General features: G+C 44.5%; 1 protein-coding gene across 2 annotated transcripts; it reads left to right on the top strand.

Annotated features, from left to right (window-relative positions):
* The first annotated feature begins 16,933 nt into the window (after window positions 1-16,933).
* LOC123411647 (ADP-ribosylation factor-like protein 1) lies at window positions 16,934-21,257 on the top strand. 2 transcript variants are annotated; one of them, XM_045104709.1, is made up of 7 exons: window positions 16,934-17,095; window positions 18,261-18,406; window positions 18,534-18,674; window positions 19,652-19,760; window positions 19,902-19,963; window positions 20,434-20,537; window positions 20,828-21,257. In XM_045104709.1, exons 2-7 carry the CDS (start codon window positions 18,314-18,316, stop codon window positions 20,928-20,930), a joined length of 612 nt encoding a protein of 203 aa, XP_044960644.1. In that variant the 5' UTR covers window positions 16,934-17,095; window positions 18,261-18,313; the 3' UTR covers window positions 20,931-21,257. The 2 variants fall into 2 exon arrangements, with proteins under 2 accessions (XP_044960644.1, XP_044960577.1); XM_045104642.1 differs by having other exon boundaries at window positions 18,255-18,406.
* The last annotated feature ends 961 nt before the right edge of the window (window positions 21,258-22,218 follow it).

The following is a 22,218-nucleotide window of genomic DNA, read 5'->3' as shown; positions in this document are numbered from 1 at the left end:
CCTATACCACGTAGTTCTTCCTCTATATCGGATTTCTGCGGAGCTCTGCAGGAGTAGATGATCACCACCATCGGCGTGCCGTCACGCTGCCTGAGAACTCATCTACTTCCCCGTCTCTCTTGCTGGATCAAGAAGGCGGAGATCGTCATCGAGCTGTATGTGTGCTGAACGCGGAGGTGCCGTTCGTTCGGCGTTGATCGGAACAGATCGTGGGACGGATCATGGGACGACGGTGATTTGAATCACGAAGTTGTACCACTACATCAACTGCATTTCTTAAACGCTTCCCGCTTAGCGATCTACAAGGGTATGTTGATTCAATCTCCCTCTCGTAGATGAACATCACCATGATAGGTCTTTGTGTGCGTAGAAAATTTGTGTATCCCATGCAACGTTCCCCAACATCTACATGTAAACCTACCCCTTCCACCTATATAAGGAGGGATAAGGCGCCCCAAGAGGTACAAGATTCACAAGTTACATGGAGCCATGATAACTTTGAGCAATTAGAGATGGACAGATTAGACACCCTCGAGATTAGAGGTAGCGATTCCGCACCCTTGTAATCGAGATCATCATATTCATCAATGAAACACAAGCAGGACATAGGCTTTTACCTCCATCGGAGAGGCCGAACTTGGGTAAACTCGCATCTCTCGATTCCGACCAACCCCTCTCAAGCTGCCACATAGTTGCGATGGACTCACACCTAAGTCAGGACATATGCCGTGACAAAACCACGACAGCGGGTCATGAGAGAAGTGAGGGCGTCCATTGTCCTCGACCTTTCCTGTCCAAGCATCCGGGTGAGCCATTCATCTCGTATGTTCTTGCGGAAGGAAGCTAGCGCCTCATCATCCGAACAATCAACAATCTAATTTTTCTTGGTGAGGAATCTGTTCCAGAATTGCCAAGATGACTCATCGGGCTGCTAGATTATGTGGTTTAAGTCATCGGACCCAGGTGGCCGAACATAAGTGCCTTGAAAGTTTTCTCTAAAGGCATCTTTAAGATCCTCCCAACTCCCGATGGAGTTTTCTGTTGGGGAACGTTGCATGGGAAACAAAAAAATTCCTACGCACATGAAGACCTATCATGGTGATGTTCAAATACGAGAGGAGATTAGATCCACATACCCTTGTAGATCACTAAGCTGGAAGCGTTTAAGAAACGCGATTGATATAGTGGTACAGCTTTGTGATTCAAATCACCGTCGTCCCACGATCCATTCTGGTCTAGCACAGAACAGACGGCACCTCCACGTTCAGCACACGTACAGCTCGATGACGATCTCGGCCTTCTTGATCCAGCAAGAGAGACGGAGAAGTAGATGAGTTCTCCGGCAGCATGACGGCGCGCCGGTGTTGGTGATGATCTATTCCTGCAGGGCTCCACCCGAGCTCCGTAGAAATCTAATCTAGAGGAAGAACTATGAGGTGTAGGTTTGAGTCGCACGTGGCAAAGTTGTGTCCCTAAACCTCAAGTATATATAGGAGGAGCCAAGGGGTGGGGCAAGCCCTTAGGGCACCGGCCAAGAAGGCCTCCTTGGGTCGGCAGACTTGGGGAAGGGAGGAATCCTTCTCCAATCCCACTTGGATTAGGACTTCTTCCTCATTTTCCCACCTCTTTTGGATTTTCCACTTTTTACTCATGGGATTTACTTGGATGACTTTGTCAGCCCATTATACCTTATTGCGCATCCAATAAACCCACGTGGACCCCTTGGGGCGTGGTGGGCCCATCCAGTGGGCCCCCAGAACGCATTCGTCACTCCTGGTACACTGCCGGCAATGCCCGAAAACCTTCTGGAATCCGAACACCAACTTCCTATATATCAATATTCGTCTCTGGACCATTCCGGAAACCCTCGTGACATCCGTGATCTCATCCGGGACTCTGAACAACCTTTAGTAACCAACACATATAACTCAACTATACTAAAACGTCACCGAACCTTAAGTGTGCAGACCCTGCGGGTTCGAGAACTATGTAGACATGACCCGAGACACTCCTCGGTCAATATCCAATAGCGGGACCTGGATGTCCATATTGGATCCTACATATTCTACGAAGATCTTATCGGTTGAACCTCTGTGCCAAGGATACATATAATCATGTATATCATTCCCTTTGTCCTTCGGTATGTTACTTGCCCGAGATTTGATCGTCTGTATCCCTATACCCATTTCAATCTCGTTACAGGCAAGTCTCTTTACTCGTTCTGTAATACAAGATCCCCTGACTCATACTTGAGTCACATTGCTTGCAAGGCTTGTGTGTGATGTTGTATTACCGAGTGGTCCCCGAGATACCTCTCTGTCACACGGAGTGACAAATCCCAGTCTTGATCCATGCTAATTCAACGGACACCTTCGAAGATACCTGTAGAGCACCTTTATAGTCACCCAGTTACGTTGTTACGTTTGATACACACAAGGTATTCCTCCGGTGTCAGTGAATTACATGATCTCATGGTCATAGGAAATGAATACTTGACACGCAGAAAACAATAGCAATAAAATGACACGATCACATGCTACGTTCATAGTTTGGGTCTTGTCCATCACATGATTCTCCTAATGATGTGATCCCGTTATCAAGTGACAACACTTGTCTATGGTCAGAAAATCTTGACCATCTTTGATCAACAAGCTAGTCAACTAGAGGCTTACTAGGGACAGTGTTTTGTCTATGTATCCACACATGTATTTGTGTTTCCAATCAATACAATTATAGCATGGATAATAAACGATTATCATGAACAAACAAATATAATAATAACTAATTTATTATTGCCTCTAGGGCATATTTCCAACAGTCTCCCACTTGCACTAGAGTCAATAATCTAGTTCATATCACTATCTGATTTTAACGAGTCCAACACCCATACAGTTGTGGAGTTTGATCATGTCTTGCTTGTGAGAGAGGTTTTAGTCAACGGTTCTGAACCTTCCAGATCCGTGTGTGCTTTACAAATCTTTATGTCATCCTATAGATGCTGCTACTACGTGCTATTTGGAAATATTCCGAATGACCACTCTACTATAGGAATCCGGTTTACTACTCAGAGTTATTTGGATTAGTGTCAAAGTTTGCATCAACGTAACCCTTTACGACGAACTCTTTAATCACCTCCATAATCGAGAAAAATTCCTTAGTCCACTTGTTACTAAGGATAACTTTGACCGTTGTTTAGTGATTCAATCCTGGATCACTCTTTGTACCCCTTGACAGACTCATGGCAAGGCACACATCAGGTGTCATATACAGCTTGGCATACTTTAGAGCCTACGGCTAAGGCATAGGGTACGACCTTCGCCCTTTCTTTTTCTTCTGCCATGGTCGGGCTTTTGAGTCTTACTCAAATTCACACCTTACAACACAGCCAAGAACTCCTTCTTTGCTGATCTATTTTGAATTCCTTCAAAAACTTGTCAAGGCATGCATTTCATTTGAAAGTTCTGTTTAGCATTTTGATCTATCTCCATAGATCTTGATGCTCAATGTTCAAGTAGCTCTATCCAGGTCTTCCTTTGAAAAAATCCTTTCAAACAACCCTTTATGCTTTACAGAAATTCTACATTACTTCCGATCAACAATATGTCAACCACATATACTTATCAGAAATTCTATAGTGCTCCCACTCACTTCTTTGGAAATACAAGTTTCTCATAAACCTTGTATAAACCCAAAAGCTTTAATAATCTCATCAAAGCGTATATTCCAACTCCGAGATGCTTGCACCAGTCCATAGAAGGATTGCTGGAGCTTGCATACTTGTTAGCATCTTTAGGATCGACAAAACCTTCTGGTTGTATCACATACAACCTTTCCTCAAGGAAACCGTCGAGGAAACAATGTTTTGACATCCTATGTGTAATATTTCGTAAATAATGCAGCAACTGCTAACATAATTCCAATTGACTTTTAGCATCGCTAAAAGTGAGAAAGTCTCATCATAGTCAACTCTTTGATCTTGTCGGAAACATCTTTGCGACAAGTCGAGCTTTTCTTAATGGTGACTTTTCACCATCATCGTCTGTCTTCCTTTTAAAGATCCATCTTTACTTAATAGTCCTACGAACATCAAGTAGTTCTTCCAAAGTCTACACTTTGTTTTCATACATGGACCCTCTCTCGGATTTCATGGCATCCAGCCATTTGCCAGAATCCGGGCCCACCATCGCTTCTCCATAGCTCGTAGGTTCATTGTTGTTCAACTACATGACCTCCAAGACAGGGTTACCGTACCATTCTGTAGTAGTACGCGACCTTGTCGACCTACGAGGTTTGTAGTAACTTGATCCGAAGCTTAATGATCACCATCATGAGTTTGCACTTCAATTGGTGTAGGCGCCACAGGAACAACTTCCTGCGCCCTGCTACACACTAGTTGAAGTGACAGTTCAACAACCTCATCAAGTTCCACCACCCTCCCACTCAATTCTTTTGAGAGAAACCTTTCCTCGAGAAAGGACCCATTTCTAGAAACAAACACTTATCTTCCGGATCTGAGATAGGAGATGTACCCAACTATTTTGGTATCCTATGAAGATGAATTTATCCGCTTTGGGTTCGAGCTTATTAGACTAAAACTTTTTCACATAAGCGTCGTAGCCCCAAACTTTCAAGAAACGACAGTTCAGGTTTCTCCAAATCATATACTATGTCATCTCAATGGAAATATGCGGTGCCCTATTTAAAGTGAATGATGTTGTCTCTAATGCATAACCCATAAACGATAGTGGTAATTTTGATAAGAGACATCATAGTATGCACCATATCAAATAGGGCGAGGCTATGACGTTCGGACACACCATCACACTATGGTGTTCAAGGTGGCATGAATTGCGAAACAATTTCCATATTGTCTTAACTATGTACCAAAAACTTGCAACTCAGATATTCATCTCAATGATCATATCGTAGACAGTTTATCATCTTGTCACGATGATCTTCACTCTGAAATAGCTTTGAACTTTTCAATATCTCAGACTTGTGATTCATCAAGTAAATACTCCTATATCTACTGAAATCGTCAGTGAAGTAAGAACATAACGATATCCACTGCGTGCCTCAGCACTCATTGGATTTCACACATCAAAATGCATTGCTTCCAACAAGTTACGTTCTTGTTCCATGTGGTATGATTTTGCATGTCTCAAGTGATTCAAAATCAAGTGAATCCAAACGATCCATCTGCATGGAGTTTCTTCATGCGTTTATACCAACATGTATGGTTTGCACGTCTCAAACATTTCAAAAATGAGTGAGTACAAAGATCCATCAACATGGAGCTTCTTCATGCATTTTACACCAACGTGACTCAAGTGGCAGTGCCACGAGTAAGTGGTACTATCATTATTACTTTGTATCTTTTGGCATCAATATTATGAACATGTGTAGCACTACGATCAAGATTCAATAAACCATTGAAGGTAATTATTCAAGTAAATAGAATAACGATTATTCTCGTTAAATAATAATCGTATTGCAATAAACACGATCCAATCATGTTCATGCTCAACGCAAACACCAAATAACAATTATTTAGGTTTAACACCAATCCCGTTGGTAGAGGGAGCGTGCGATATTTTGATCACATCATCCTTGGAAACCCTTCCAACACGTATCGCCACCTCGCCTTTAGCTAGTCTCCGTTTATTCTGTAGCTTTTATTTCGAGTTACTAATCACTTAGCAACCGAACCGGTATCCAATACCCTCGTGCTACTAGGAGTACTAGTAAAGTACACATCAATATCATGTATATCACATATACTTCTGTCGACTTTGCTAGCCTTCTTATCTACCAAGCATCTAGGGTAGCTCCGCCTCACTGATCGTTCCCCTCATAACAGAAGCACTTAGTCTCGGGTTTGGGTTCAATCTTGGGTTTCTTCATTAGAGCAGCAACTGGTTTGTCGATTCATGAAGTATCCCTTCTAGCCCTTGCCCTTCTTGAAACTAGTGGTTTTACTAACCATCAACAATTGATGCTCCTTCTTGATTTCTTCTTTTGCAGTGTCAAACATTGTGAATCACTCAAGGATCATCATATCTATCCTTGATATGTTATATTTCATCACGAAGCTCTAGCAGCTTGGTGGCAGTGACTTTGGAGAACCATCACTATCTCATCTGGAAGATTAACTCCCACTTGATTCAAGCGATTGTTGTACTCAGACAATCTGAGCACATGCTCAACGATTGAGCTTTTCTCCATTACTTTGTAGACAAAGAATCTTGTTGGAGGTCTCATACCTCTCAACAAGGGCACGAGCATGAAATCTCAATTTCATCTCTTAGAACATCTCTTATGTTCCGTGACGTTTCAAAACGTCTTCGGCGCCTTGCTTCTAAGCCATTAAGTATTATGCACTGAACTATCACATAGTCATAAAAATGTGTATGTCATATGTTCGCAACATCCACAGACGACGCTCGAGGTGCAGCACACTGAGTGGTGCATTAAGGACATAAACCTTATGCGCAACAATGAGGACAATCCTCAGTTTTACGGACTCAGTCCGCAAAGTTGCTACTATCATCTTTCAACTAAATTTTCTCTAGGAACATATAAAAAACAGTAGAGCTATAGTGCAGCCTACATCATAATTCACAAAGACATTTTGACTATGTTCATGATAATTAGTTCAATTAATCATATTACTTAAGAACTCCCACTCAAAAATTACATCCCTCTAGTCATTTGAGTGGTGCATGATCCAAATCCACTAACTCAAGTCCGATCATCACGTGAGTTGAGTATAGTTTCAGTGGTAAACATATCTATGCTAATCATATCAACTATACGATTCATGCTCGGCCTTTCGGTCTCATGTGTTCCGAGGCCATGTCTGCACATGCTAGGCTCGTCAAGTTTAACCCGAGTGTTCCGTGTGTGCAACTGTTTTGCACCCGTTGTATGTGAACCTGGAGTCTATCACACCCCATCATCACGTGGTGTCTCGAAACGACGAACTGTCGCAACGGTGCATAGCCAGGGAGAACACAATTTCATCTTGAAATTTTAGTGAGGGATCACCTTATAATGCTACGGTCGTTCTAAGCAAGATAAGGTGCATAAAAGGATTAACATCACATGCAATTCATAACTGACATGATATGGCCATGATCTTGTGCTTCTTGATCTCCATCACCAAAGCACCGGCATGATCTTCATCGTCACCGGCGCCACACCATGATCTCCATCATCGTGCCGCCATCAAGGTTGTCATTCTATCTATGCTATTACTACTAAAGCTACGACCTAGCAATATAGTAAACGCATCTCCAAACACAAACGTTAGTTTAAAGACAACCCTATGGCTCCTGCCGGTTGCCGTAGCATCGACGTGCAAGTCGATATTAACTATTACAACATGATCATCTCATACATCCAATATATCACATCATGTCTTTGGCCATATCACATCACAAGCATACCCTACAAAAACAAGTTAGACGTCCTCTAATTTGTTGTTGCATGTTTTACGTGGCTGCTATGGGTATCTAGCATGATCGCATCTTACTTACGAAAACACCACAATGGTGATGTGCAAATTGCTATTTAACCTCTCTCCACGGACCGCCTCGGTCAAATCCAATTCAACTAAAGTTGAAGAAACAAGCACCCGCCAGTCATCTTTATGCAATGTGTTGCATGTTAGTCGATGAAACCAGTCTCTTGTAAGCGTACGAGTAATGTCGGTCCGGGCCGCTTCAATCCAACAATACCTCTGAATCGAGAAAATACTAAGGAGGGCAGAAAATCGAACATCAACGCCCACAAAGAGTTTTGTGTTCTACTCGAAATAACATCTATGCATGAACCTAGCTCATGATGCCACTGTTGGGGAATGTTGCATGGGAAACAAAAATTTCCCTACGCACACGAAGACCTATCATGGTGATGTTCACCTACAAGAGGAGATTAGATCCACATACCCTTGTAGATCACTAAGCGGGAAGCGTTTAAGAAACGTTGTTGATGTAGTGGTACAACTTCGTGATTCAAATCATCGTCGTCCCATGATCCGTTCCGATCTAGCACAGAACGGACGACACCTCCACGTTCAACACACGTACAGCTCGATGACGATCTCGGCCTTCTTGATCCAACAAGAGAGATGGAGAAGTAGATGAGTTCTCCGGCAGTATGATGGCGCGCCGGTGTTGGTGACGATCTATTCCTGTAGGGCTCCGCCCGAGCTCCGTAGAAATTTAATCTAGAGGAAGAACTACGAGGTGTAGGATTGAGTTGCACGTGGCAAAGTTGTGTTTCAAACAACCCTAAACCTCAAGTATATATAGGAGGAGCCAAGGGGTGGGGAAAGCCCTTAGGGCGCGGCCAAGAAGGCCTCCTTGGGTCGGCAGACTTGGGGAAGGGAGGAGTCCTTCTCCAATCCCACTTGGATTAGGACTCCTTCCTTATTTTCCCACCTCTTTTGGATTTTCCACTTTTTCCTCATGGGCCTTCCTTGGATGACTTCGTCAGACCATTATACCTTATTGTGCATGCAATAAACCCACGTGGACCCCTTGGGGCGTGGTGGGCCCACCCAATGGGCCCCCAGAACCCATTCGTCACTCCCGGTACACTGTCGGCAATGCCCGAAAACCTTCCGGAATCCAAACACCAACTTCCTATATATCAATCTTCGTTTCTGGACCATTCCACAAACCCTCGCGACGCCTGTGATCTCATCCGGGACTCCGAACAACCTTCGGTCACCAACACATATAACTCAACTATACTAAAATGTCACCGAACCTTAAGTGTGCACACCCTGCGGGTTCGAGAACTATGTAGACATGACCCGAGACACTCCTTGGTCAATATACAATAGTGGGACCTGGATGTCCATATTGGATCCTACATATTCTATGAAGATATTATCGGTTGAACCTCTGTGCTAAGGATTCATATAATCATGTATATCATTCCCTTTGTCCTTCGGTATGTTACTTGCCCTTGATTTGATCGTCGGTATCCCTATACCTATTTCAATCTCGTTACAGGCAAGTCTCTTTACTCATTCTGTAATACAAGATCCCATGACTTATAATTGAGTCACATTGCTTGCAAGGCTTGTGTGTGATGTTGTATTACCGAGTGGGACCCGAGATACCTCTGTGTCACACGGAGTGACAAATCCCAGTCTTGATCCATGCTAATTCAACGGACACCTTCGGAGATACGTGTAGAGCACCTTATAGTCACCCAGTTACGTTTTGACGTTTGATACACACAAGGTATTCCTCCAGTGTTAGTGAGTTACATGATCTCATGGTCATAGGAAATGAATACTTGACACGCAGAAAACAATAGCAATAAAATGACACGATCACATGCTACGTTCATAGTTTGGGTCTTGTCCATCACATGATTCTCCTAATGATGTGATCCCGTTATCAAGTGACAACACTTGTCTATGGTCAGGAAACCTTGACCATCTTTGATCAACGACCTAGTCAACTAGAGGCTTACTAGGGACAGTGTTTTGTCTATGTATCCACACATGTATTTGTGTTTCAAATCAATACAATTATAGCATGGATAATAAACGATTATCATGAACAAAGAAATATAATAATAACTAATTTATTATTGCCTCTAGGGCATATTTCCAACATTTTCTAGGAGGTTGTTCAACCAATGTCTAGCCGGGCCTTTGACCTTAAGTAGTAAGTATTTGATGGGGTGGAGATCATCTCCGCGGGCCATGTGAATGTGAAGGAGGAAATCTTAGATCCATACGGCCGGATCTGTTGTCCCGTCATACTACTCGATATTTGTGGGTTTAAACCATTCGGAGAATTGATGCCGCATCACTTTATCTGTGAAGAACATTGAGTGAGCGACTCCCCTTATCCGAGTTGTGTCATGCTGGAGATTGGACGAGGTTCTACCGTGCTGCATACCCAAACTCCATCATTCTGATTGGGTCGAGCTTGGTATCTGTCTTGTCTTACGGGAGTGCGACTTCTGGATTTGTAAATGTATCTGGTTTGTTCTGCTTTAGACTTAATTTTCTACCGCAAATCATATCGGTCTTTGGGTTAGACCGATTCCTTTTTCTCGTCCCGTCCTCGAGGAGGACGGTGTGGTTGTTTGTCTTGAGCGAATCTAGGTGGTGCAGGCTCCAAGGCCTCGTCTTCGAACTCTGGCAACAAGCGTCGACGCACACAACTTTTGGTTTGCCCCAGTCGCTCCTGTCCATACCCTTCTTCGACATCCAAGAATTTAGTCCATCTTTCATTGATGGAGTCTTGTTCGGCTTTGAGCTATCTCTGATTTAGCTTAAGGCTCCCAGCAGTGGCGATGAGATGTTGCCTGAATACTTCCTGATCTAGTGGGTCTTCGGGGATGATGAAATATTCGACTCGTAGACTCTCCTCCTCCTCGATCGGAGGGACATAGTTGTTGTCTTTGGAATCACCGAGATCTTTAGGCTGGTCTGTATCCATGTATCTTGGTAGGCAGGGTCGTATTAGGGGTCGGAAGGTTTTGGGGATTCACCAAGATTTTCCGTATCCTCATGATTTGGATTTTCCCTTGCTTTCCTTGCCCTTACGAGCTTTAGTATTTCTATGCTGGCGACGATGCTTGACGGGTTTGTCACCGATGTTCTTGACTAGGGTGTCACCATAACTTTTCCTTGTAGCACATTCGTCCCTCGGGGTGTCCATCATGTAGACGTTGTACGTGGAGGTGGCGATCCATCATCCAGTTACGGGAGGACCTGGTGATTGAATAGACGTGTCCATATCTCCGGCCTCTTCAGAAGAGAACTCTAACAGATCAGTTAGATCTTCATTAGTGGCGACAAAGTGGGTGGTGGGTGGGGAATAAAGTTCCCTGCACCTAGCTCCAGGGCCGGAAAGGTCTTGGATCGGGGCCGACTCGTCCGAACAGTCATCGGTTTGGGCGTCCTCGTCTCATTTGACCATGAGAGGTTTTCCGGACTGGTCCTCAGAGCCCTAACGGAGCTGCACTCTGGGGCTTCGGCGTAGGACATGTGTTCGGGCGGGATGACCCTCGTGCCTCCGAACACCATAGCCAGATCCTGGCTTGAGGCCAAATCAAGGTTAGAATCTATTCCGGGAAGAGGACCCGAAGTTAAGGCTTCGGAATTTTCGAGCTCTTCGGCCAAGACCGAGACCTCAGAGAGGATCAGGTCGCCCCAGGTGTTGGCAATGAATTCCAACTCACCGAACTTAAATTCCTAACCCGGGGTGACCCCGTCGATGTGGTGATGAGCCGCCTTGATGCGTGGCGTGGTACTGCTAAAAGCAGGGGATTGGCTAGAGATGAATATATCCCCGGTCTTGACATTGTCATTAGTGACCAAGCGAGCCATCGAGCCTTTTTGCGATTTCATGGCGGAGCTCTCAATGAAAGCACCAATGTCGGTGTCAAAACCGACTGATCTCGAGTAGGGCGTATGAACTGTGGATCTTGGGTCGACGGGTAACAAGAGACGATGAAGACGGTGCTTTACCTAGGGTCGGGCCCTCTTGATGGAGGTAAAACCCTACATCCTCTCTTATTGTTATTGATGGATTAGTATAGAGTACAGAGTTGATCTACTACAAGATCGGATGTTGTGGTCTAAATCCTAATTGTAATGAGCATAATGTGTCGTATGAGCTATGGCCCTCTGGCTTATATAGATGCCAGGGGTGCTAGGGTTTACACAAGGTTGATTACAATAGAGAAGGAATATGTCGATTACTACATCACCTTGGATTGCACGCCAAGTCTTTGGAAGAGTCCATCTTGAGTCTGATGCTTCTACTCATAGTAGAACATGCCCGGGAGTCCGGGCCATGAGAATAGGCAGGCAGCCTAAGGACCCCTTAATCCAGGACTCCCTCAACGGGATAGTCCTAAGGTAAGAGGGTGCGCCCTAGGGGTGGGCGTGCTGTTGCCTTGGGGCAAACTAGGGTCCCCTCCGGTGGTTCTTCGCTCCAATATTTATTATATGTTTGAAAAAAATCGTCAAAAAGTTTCGGGCGATTCTAAGAACTTCTATTTCCTGCACAAAAACAACACCGTGATAATTACCTAAAAACAACGTCAGTCCGGGTTAGTTCCAATTAAATCATATAAAGTGCATCTGAAAGGACGTGGATGTCGCCTAGAGGGGGGGTGCATAGGCGCTTTAAAATAATTAAGGTTTAGGCTTGAACAAATGCGGAATAAAACTAACGTTTAATTTGTCCAGCACAAAACCTACAAACAACTAGGCTCACCTATGTGCACCAACAACTTATGCTAAGCAAGATAAACAACTAAGTAATAGCAAGATATATTACAATAAACAATATGTCTATCACAAAGTAAAGTGCATAAGTAAAGGGTTCGGGTAAGAGATAACCGAGGCACGGGGAGACGATGATGTATCCCGAAGTTCACACCCTTGCGGATGCTAATCTCCGTTGGAGCGGTGTGGAGGCACAATGCTCCCCAAGATGCCACTAAGGCCACCGTAATCTCCTCACGCCCTCGCACAATGCAAGATGCCGTGATTCCACTAAGGGACCCTTGAGGGCGGTCACCGAACCCGTACAAATGGCAAACCTTGGAGGCGGTCACCGAACCCGTACACGTGGCAACCCTTGGGGGCGGTTACCGGTACCCGTACAAATTGCTCGGGGCAATCTCCACAACCTAATTGGAGACCCCGACGCTTGCCCGGAGCTTTACACCACAATGCTTGAGCTCCAAGACAACACCAAGCTTCTAGGACACCAAAGCATCCACGAAGAACAATATCTAGGGTACTAAGTACCAAAGGTAATAAGCTTCTCAAACTTCACTTCCACGTATCACCGTGGAGAACTCAAACCGATGCAACCAATGCAATGGCAAGAACACACGAAGTGATCAAGTCCCTCACACTCAAATCCCTCCACAACAACAAAAGCTATGGAGAAATATGAGAGGAAGAACAAGGAGCTCACAAAGAACTCCAAGATCTAGATCCAAGGGGTTCCCCTCACATAGAGGAGAAAGTGATTTGTGGAGATGTGGATCTAGATCTCCTCTCTCTTTTCCCTCAAGAACAAGCAAGAATCATTGGAGGGATTGAGAGTTAGCAAGCTCTAAGAATGTCAACAATGAAGGTAGAACAAGAGCTCAACAGATGGATAAGGCCAAGGGGGAAAAAGACCCCCTTTATATAGTGGGGGAAGGAATGAGACTGTTACCCCCACTTACAGCCCAAGCCCAGCGGTACTACCGCTGGCTCCAGCGTTACTACCGCTGACCCTCCGGCGGTACTACCGCTGACCCTCCGGCGGTACTACCGCTGGCTCCCGCGGTACTGCCGCTGACCCTCCGGCGGTACTACCGCTGACCCTCCAGCGGTACTTCCGCTGGCTGCAGCGGTACTACCGCTGAGCCCATGGTAGCGCAAAGATACTACCGGGCCAACCACCGCCAAGAAAGTCTTCGTAAAAATGTCCGACGCAGTACAACCGCAAAGATGACGGTACTAAAATCTTGGAGCGGTACTACTACTGGGACAGCGGTACTACCGCCAGCTCTAGCGGTACTACCGCTAGGGCCAGCGGTGCTACCGCCAACTCTAGCGGTACTACCGCTAGGTCCAGCGGTACTACCGCTCGCCACTGAAACAGCCATAACTTTCGCATACGAGCTTCGAATCGAGCAAACCCAAGCCTATTGGATTCAGGACGACAAGAGCTATCCAAACAACGAGTCCTCTATGAATGAAGAACCGGCAAAAACTCCAACATCGAGAACATCATAGTAGATGCATATGGACTCCGTTTTCGATGAACTCGAGCTTGTCACGGAGATGACCATAAGCTCTAAAACTCACAAAGAGAAACACCAAACAAGAACCAAGAAGTTTGATGCAAGGATGCAAATGGTTTGAGCTCTCAACGAACGATGCGATCAAGCTAATCACTTGAGAGCCCCCCTTGACAGTACAACATTCTATCTTAAACAGAAAACCTATCAAGGGCAAACCTATACCTTGCACATCGACCTCTTGAGCTAGATGATGATGATCTTGGCTTCCTCAAGATGGACTGCCTTTCTTGATTGCGTTGGCTTGATGAAGACTAATTGATTGCTCCCCCATACTCACTATGGGTGATCCACTCTTCAGCATATCTTCACAAGTCCATTGCCGCCACAATGGACGGCAAGCTTCAAGCATGATATCTTCGTGCTGATCCACTTGAACTTGCACACCGCAATCTTGATGACGATCACAACTTGGCGTCATACTTCATGGGTTGTATGAGATCTTCCCTTTGATGCAAGCTCATGGAAACACACCTAACCCCCACATAGAACTCTCACGAAGACCATGGGTTAGTACACAAACACGTAATGGACAATGCTTACCATACCATGGGATCACTTGATCCCTCTCGGTACATCTTGTACGCTTTGTGTGTTGATCATCTTGATTTACTCTTTGTATGCCGATCTTGATCAACCTTGTGTCTCTATGACCATTCTTTGGATAATACCTTGAATACCACCTTGGTCATCATATAAACTCCTTGAACCCAACAGATGGACTTCAAGAAGTGCCTATGGACAAATCCTATAAATATAACTTAAGGCAACCATTAGTCCATAGGAATTGTCATCAATTACCAAAACCACATATGGAGATATATGCTCTAACAGCATCAAAACCATATAAAAACATTGTAAACATGGGTAAATATGGCATGAATACTTCATAAATTGTCGATACATTGGGGACGTATCAGGGTTCTTAATCAAACTGAATAATGAAACCAACTCGTCCCAAACAGAACCAATTGGACACGGCTTCACGAATAGAGATCTCCCACCGATACTACTATGTCCCTCCCCTCCCGGATCCTAATTTCGTCGAGGAGCAATATTAGAATCAAAATTATTGTAAATTCGAGCTACTCCATGAAATCGCGCCACCTTTTTGAAACCTCGCATGCATACAGTCGGAACAAACCAATGCGCATCAAATCGGGGGTGGCTAAAACCAAAAAAATAAGGAGAAGAGGGTAAAACATGCAAATCCGATGTGGAAGAGAAGATTTAGGGGCTCACTTGAGAATAAGGAGGCGGCGCGCGACAATCGGATCGTTTCGGCCCCTCGCAGAGATCGCCGTCGCGGGTGGTCAGTCGGTCGGTCGTTGGCGTCGCTCGCCCCCGACACGACACAACACAACACGAAGATGAGACGCCACTGTAGCATGTGATTCCTAGTTCCTTTTTCAACTATCCCCCCTAAAAGAAGAGGAATTGCGCACTACTACTCCGCGGACGAAGTGTCGGCATGACGTGCGTGCGGATGACATGTGAGCTCCTGCAACGCTTGCCCCATGTGTCAGGGAGAAGCGCGAGGTCAGTCAAACTGAGTGCATTGGGTGATGAGGTTGCGCTACACCCCCAAGTAGGCGGATTTGTTTGTGGCCGTCTATCTACTCCACTCAGCACGTTGAAATGGCACGTGGGTCAAAGAGATATCGCACGAGATGATCCCACTAGTCAATGACACATCGTGTTTCTAGCCCATCGTATTTGGTGGAGTTAACCGAGTACAGGAGTGAGAGGGAGCAATGATACAGTTTACTCGCCCATGTACTCGATGGAGTTACTCCAGACGATTCCTAGTACCACCGCATATAGTTTGCTCGCCCATGTACATGAGCGAGGAGGAGTAGCTCTCTTGGCCACGACATCCATGGCTAGGAGCTCGACTCTGACCAAAATGCGAGCAGGGGGATCCCATCTTTGCCCGTGTCCCCGTCCGTGCTAACGACAACACCCTGCCTCGTCGCCTTGTCACCCATCTGCATGGAAGAAGTAGCGCGAGCGATAGATAGGGATCCGAGAAAGATGGGGACAAATGCAAGAGGAACGAGGGTAGGAGAGTGTTGCCTCTGCAGGGGTGAGGATGCGTGCGGGCAGCGTGATCGAAGGCGTCGAGGTAGCGAGATCCTTGTCGCATGAGAGAGGAGACGAGTACAGAGAGCAGCGCAAATGAGGGTGTGAATCGACGGGGAGTGCTACATGTTGCTCGTGTGGGTGCACGCGCGGGTGCTAGCTCGGGGAAAGGGTCGAAACTTGTGTTTCCGCTCAGCTTGCCTCGGGGGTCTTGCATGTGTCGACCAGGGCCAGCTAGATATGGAGCATACCAAACAACGAGATAATTGCAAGATGGATGCGAGTCGGGTGCAATACAATAAACCAAACATGCCCTTAGGCTCTGGACGTCTGCGATGACTTGATCTTGACTGGCCTCCGAAGCCGAAAATGCGACTTGTTCTCACAACATAGTTTTTCCTTGAGGGTGGGGATTTCCCCAAAGCCACGTGGGCTGCACACACACAGTGCCTTAGGGCCAACGGATGAACTCACCCAGACGACCCAACAAATGCGGAGTCATGAGACCTGTAACCTATACCTGGCCAAACGGGCCGTCTCAATCGAGCCGGCCCGATAGCACGCCGGCATGGCACGAGACGGGCCCGGCCCAGCACGACTTAAACAGACCCGTGCCAGGCACACGACACGCCTCGGGCTGTGCCTGGGCCGGAAGGCTGGGCACGCGGGCCGACACGACACGACCCGTTTATTTTTTTATATATATTTTTAATTTTATATATATATATATATATATACACACACACAAAATATACAGCCTAATGAGCCTAAATATGAGCCCATGAGCCTAAAAATATAAGGCCCAGCGTGCTAATCGAGCCAGCATGCCGGCCCGTTTAATAACCGGGCCATGTCTGGGCCTGGAGGCGCAGCCCACATGCTGGCACGGCCTGGCCCGACTAGTAAACGTGCCGTGTCGGTCCGGGCCGGCCCGTTTCGCCAGGTATGCTGTAACCCCGGCCCACGTCTTCTTCTGCTCTTCCTCTCCGGGCTCTCCGCAACTCGGCAGTTTCAGCGCAGTGCGCTCGGCAGCCAGGACTTTGCCTAAAAAAAAAGAAAAATAACTCGGCAGCCAGGACCAACGACGCGGCGACGACGACGACGACGGCGAGCGTGACGGCCAACGCGCCCAGTCTCCCTACAGATCCGCGAGGCGGACGGCAAGGTGCGATCCTCTCCCTCCGTCTCACCTGCTCTCTTCTCTCAGATCGCATAGGGAAAATTTGCTCGACCGACGAGTTCCTGCCCATCCCGCCCCGGCTTCTTCGTCGTGGTTTCGAGCAGATCCCTTCGATATGGGGTGGGATCCTTAGCTGCCTGCGCGGGTCACCAGGGGGAGGGGGGGGGGGTGACTCAGTGGCGCGGCTGCTTGGCCACCATCGGTTTTGCATCTCGTGAGATCTCATGAGATTTGATTTCGGAATTCCGGCAGGAAATGGGTTCGGGCTGGTCCATTATGTTCCTTTTGATGGATTCTGTTCATAGGTTCATGGTAATTCTCCTGCTGTGAATTTGTAAGGGGTCATGCAACCCACAGAGCTGCTTAAACTACTCGTATATAGAATGGAATAAATCAGGAGCTGATCATGCTACCCCTCATACATCCAACTTGAGGTAGAAACGATGCTGGGTTGGCGGGTTCGCAAAATATTGCGCACAACAAGAGTTCCCTTGGTTGGTAATAGAAACTTAGAAATGGATCTCAAGACTCATGAATCGGTGCACGGGGAAAAATATGTTATGTTGTGTTTCTGTCTCTAGTAATAATTGCATGTTTTCTACGCGCCTTACTAAATTGCATAGAGAGTGCTCTTTTACAACAATTAACTAAAACTCACCTCCATTCATGTGTTGCACTGGTTTGTTCCGACAGTATGCATGCGGGGGTTTAGAAATGGTGGCGTGCTTTCTCGGAGTGGCTTGGATTTACGGGAATTTTCAGTCCGATCCCGCTCCTGGACGGAATTGGGATCTGGGAGGGGAAGGACGTAGTAGTATTGGTGGGAGATCTGTGTCGGTGAAGCCGTGTTGAATCGGTTCCGCTTGGGCCGAATTGGTGCCGTTTATTCAGTTTGATTGAGAACCCAAGATGGTGTTGGTAGATGGTCTGGATTAATCCGCTGTTTGGAAATGTGTAGTTTGTGATATCATGCTTTGCAAGTGCGGCGGGCAGGGAATCACGTTGGTGATACTGTGCTAGGGACGGAGATCGTTGGAACTTTGCAAGCTGGAGCCTGCTCATTGTCTAGTGTTTAGTTGATTCAGTTTCATATGTTCGATCATCCCTCAAGGCATATGTTTATAACATGAGGTTGACTTTTCAGTTTCAGGGATCATCTGCACTGTAAGCTGGTAGCTGATTGAGAAGAGGGGAATACCAGCAATGTTCTCCTTGTTCCATGGTCTATGGAACCATGTGTTCAGCAAGACAGAGTTCCGTGTGCTCATCCTTGGAGTCCATAAGTCTGGGAAGACGGTAATTCATCTCAAACTTATGTTTACATGTATGAAGTATTGAGTCAACTATCTCCCTTGTGTGTTAAAGATTGAGTTTATTTGTATTCGTATGAAAACTTGATGTGCTTCTAATAATGGCTATGTAGACCTTGCTAGAAAAGTTGAAGTCAATCTATTTGAAAGGAGAAGGTCTTCCACATGATCACATTGGTCCAACTGTGGGGCTTAATATTGGACGCATTGAAGATGCAAATGTAAAACTTGTTTTCTGGGATCTGGGAGGTCAGGTATGGTTTCTTGTGCTATTGGCCAAAATTTCTGGTTGACAAGCTCTTCAATGAAATTTCTCCATTCATCATCCAGGACTATTTTCATTTCATCAAAGATAGGTTGATATTTGCTAATTTCTCCGATCTCCATTTTCATTAATGGAGATCAAAATGATGAAATCTGGAAATCGAGATTCTTGCTCAAGAAAATTAATCGTAACCATGGTAGATCTGCACATGTTGTATCTAATTTTGCTAGAACAGGGTCGCACTGGTTAATGTATTGCGTTTCACTGCTTTCTAAACCTTTAACTGAGCAATAAATAAAGATCCCATTCCAGCGTAAGGAAAAAAGGAACTAATGGCCGTTAAGATCAAATGCATTTGTACTTTCTTTTTTTCATGATCTTACTTTAATACCTGGAGATAGAATACGCTTCATTTTGCAACCAAAGTACCTGGATTAAATAAATGGCAAGTGTAGGTCAGTTTTCATCCCTTATTTAGAATCCTCAAACGTAAAAGTTTCCTCTGGACATGCAAATTATTAGAACATTAGAGTTGATGCTTATACTGAAGGCATGTAACCATCATGTTTATAAGTTTTTTCACGTTTATGGCAAAACTGAAGCAAATGCTTATCTTAAGTAAGACCTTATACTTTGATACTGCAGAGATCCTGGTCTACGTTCGTGATCATGTACCTAATATTTTTGCGGAAGTTTCTCTCTTACGGCTCCTGCTGTCTGATGTACTTTCAGCCTTTTAAGAACATAAGCTTTGGTAATACTGATAATTGACAAGTTAGACCTTTCCCATTATGTGGTTTAAGTTTTGCTTGAGGAAGCATACTAAACTGTAGTTATGACCTTCACTTTGTGAAAGCTAACAGGCAAAAATAAACTGAATTCCATAATTCCACAAAGACTACAATTTAGATTGCATTCTTTTTCTAGACATTGCAAATTCTAATGCTAACTACATGTTTTTGACAGCCTGGCCTAAGAACTATATGGGAGAAATATTATGATGAGGCTCATGCTATAGTATATGTTATCGACTCTGCCTCTGCATCAACATTTGAAGATGCCAAATCTGCTCTTGGTAAGTTGCTTCCATTTCTTTCGTCACAAAACATTCGTGTAACTTGTGCTGTTAACTGTATGTTCTAGTAAAGTCTGTCAAGGACTGGGAAAGTTAGGATCATTGCTGGAGTGAATGGTGACTCAAAGATTTTTGTTGCAGAGAAAGTGCTTCGTCATGAAGATCTGCAAGAGGCACCACTACTCGTATTCGCCAACAAGCAGGTTGAGTAATATATACCATACTTAAATTACCTTACAAAACTCAATGCATTCACTCTGAACTGAAAACTGCAAATTACTTAGATGAAAATTGGCACTTCTGGGAAAATTCTTTTTCATGTGCATACAATGCACAGTAGTTGTAACTGTAAACAAATCCACAGCTGTTTAAGTGCCAGAGGATATCAGTTCCATGCTCCCTAGGCCATGAATATGCATCATATGTAGAGCTCAGAGCATGGAAGAGGTGAAACATGCTTTAACCATGTGCTTGCACGTAATTGAAGTTGTTCAAGAATTGACGCGCTATTGCACTCAGGTGGTATTCGTAACATTTTGAAGATGAGAGGCACACTGCAGGAAAAAAAACTGTCCATATTATTCATTTAGTCCCCTGCAAGTTCATTTCATCTGCTTTAGCCATTTTCCTTGTCCCTCTTATATTTTTCATGTTTGGATGCTCCTCTCAACAGGATCTACCAGCAGCTGTCACAGAAGAGGAATTGGATAGACATCTTCACCTTAAAGAGTTTGATGAGAGGCCATATATGTTTGTTGCGGGATCTGCATATGATGGGTAAGTAGAGCAATCCCTTCAGTTCCCAAACTTATTTGCTTCAATACTGAAGGATGATCCATTATTATGCATATTTCTACAAATTTCTTATGAAGATGGAGTTCCAATGATTCAGTTTAGGCTAGCAACAACATTGCTTAACTCATTCTTATTTAAATATACATCGCTTAATATATTTTTCTTCTGTGAATATATGATAGTCAAGGATATATTGAACTATCCACTTGGAAGGTAGAAATCATGAAGAAAGTTGTGCATACCTCTCTTTTTTAATGACCTTTTTATGGCAGGACGGGGATCAAACTGGGTATCGACTGGTTGGTAGAAGAAATGGGAAAGAGTAGGCGCACCGAGGCTCTGAGGACACGCACCGACACATATGCTAAGTTTTAGCACCATGACTCAAAACTATGGTATCTTAGATTTTGAGAAGCACAAAGCATTTGAGGACGCTGGCTGATGTTGTTGATCTCGTGTATACGCACTTCAGCATAATGTCATGATCAGTTGAAGCCATCGGTCATCCTCACTCTGCTATTGCCCCAGAACAAAATGCCTTAGATGTGGATCTTGCAGTAGTGATGGAAGAAGCGATTGTTCGTTCATCACTCCAAGGATATAGTCATTACTCATTTGGATTCGTGTTCATATCATGTTCATATGATCTTCCTTTTGTTGAAACATCCTGAGTGGCAATGTTGAGCACATGGTAGCTTTGTACCCCCCCCCCCCCCCCCCTAAATAAATATAAGAGCGTTTAGATCACTAAAGTAGTGATCTAAATGCTCTTATATTTCTTTACAGAGGGAATGTTTGTCCCATATTTACATGCTGATGAGTGGCAATGTTGAGCACATCGTAGCTTTGTATGTCCACAATGTTTGTCAACATAAAAAGAATGCAGCTTCAAACAAGACTGCCACTGTCCTAAAATCCTCATTTCGGGTTCTCATATTTAGAGGTTTCAATATAGACTATATACTGAGAAAAACTCCATCTGTAAATGTATGCCTTTTTAGATATTTCAATATAAACTACATATGAAGCAAAATGATAAATCTACACTTTAAAATACGTTTATATATATTCGTATGTAGCCTGTATTAAAATCTCTAAAAAGGCTTTATATTAAAACTAGAGGGAGTATAAAGCAGCCGATGATCCGATGCAATCCATTATATGATTCATCTTTCATGGTACTTCATCCGTTCCTAAATACAAGTTTTTTTAAAGATTTCATTAGGGGACTACATACGAAACAAAATGAGTGAATCTACATTTTAAAATATGTTTATAAACATCCGTATGTAGTCCCTAGTGAAAAATTCTAAAAAGACCTAGGGCCTTTTTGATTTGCAGGATTTTTAAAACGCAGGAATAGGAAAAATGAAGGATTTGAATGGTATGTCCATTAGAACCCTATAGGATTAGTAAGGAGTGTTTGATGCCACAAGAAAAACAAAGGAATTGTAAAAAGAAGTTGGAGTGGATGTTAGATTTCCTATGAAATGTAGTACAAAAAGATTCCATAGGAAAAATTCCAGTGGGATTCAATCCTATGATTCAAAGGACCAATGTAGGAAAAAAAACCTAAGGGTTTCAATCCTCCAAAATTCCTATAGAATTCCTTTGAATCACAGGAGCCCCTATATTTAGGAATGGAGGAAGTATTACCGAAGTG

This window comes from Hordeum vulgare, chromosome 1H, assembly GCF_904849725.1.
Source record: "Hordeum vulgare subsp. vulgare chromosome 1H, MorexV3_pseudomolecules_assembly, whole genome shotgun sequence".
NCBI lineage: Eukaryota > Viridiplantae > Streptophyta > Magnoliopsida > Poales > Poaceae > Hordeum > Hordeum vulgare.
Note: the sequence above shows the minus strand (reverse complement) of the source record. Positions and strands in the feature narration are given on the sequence as shown.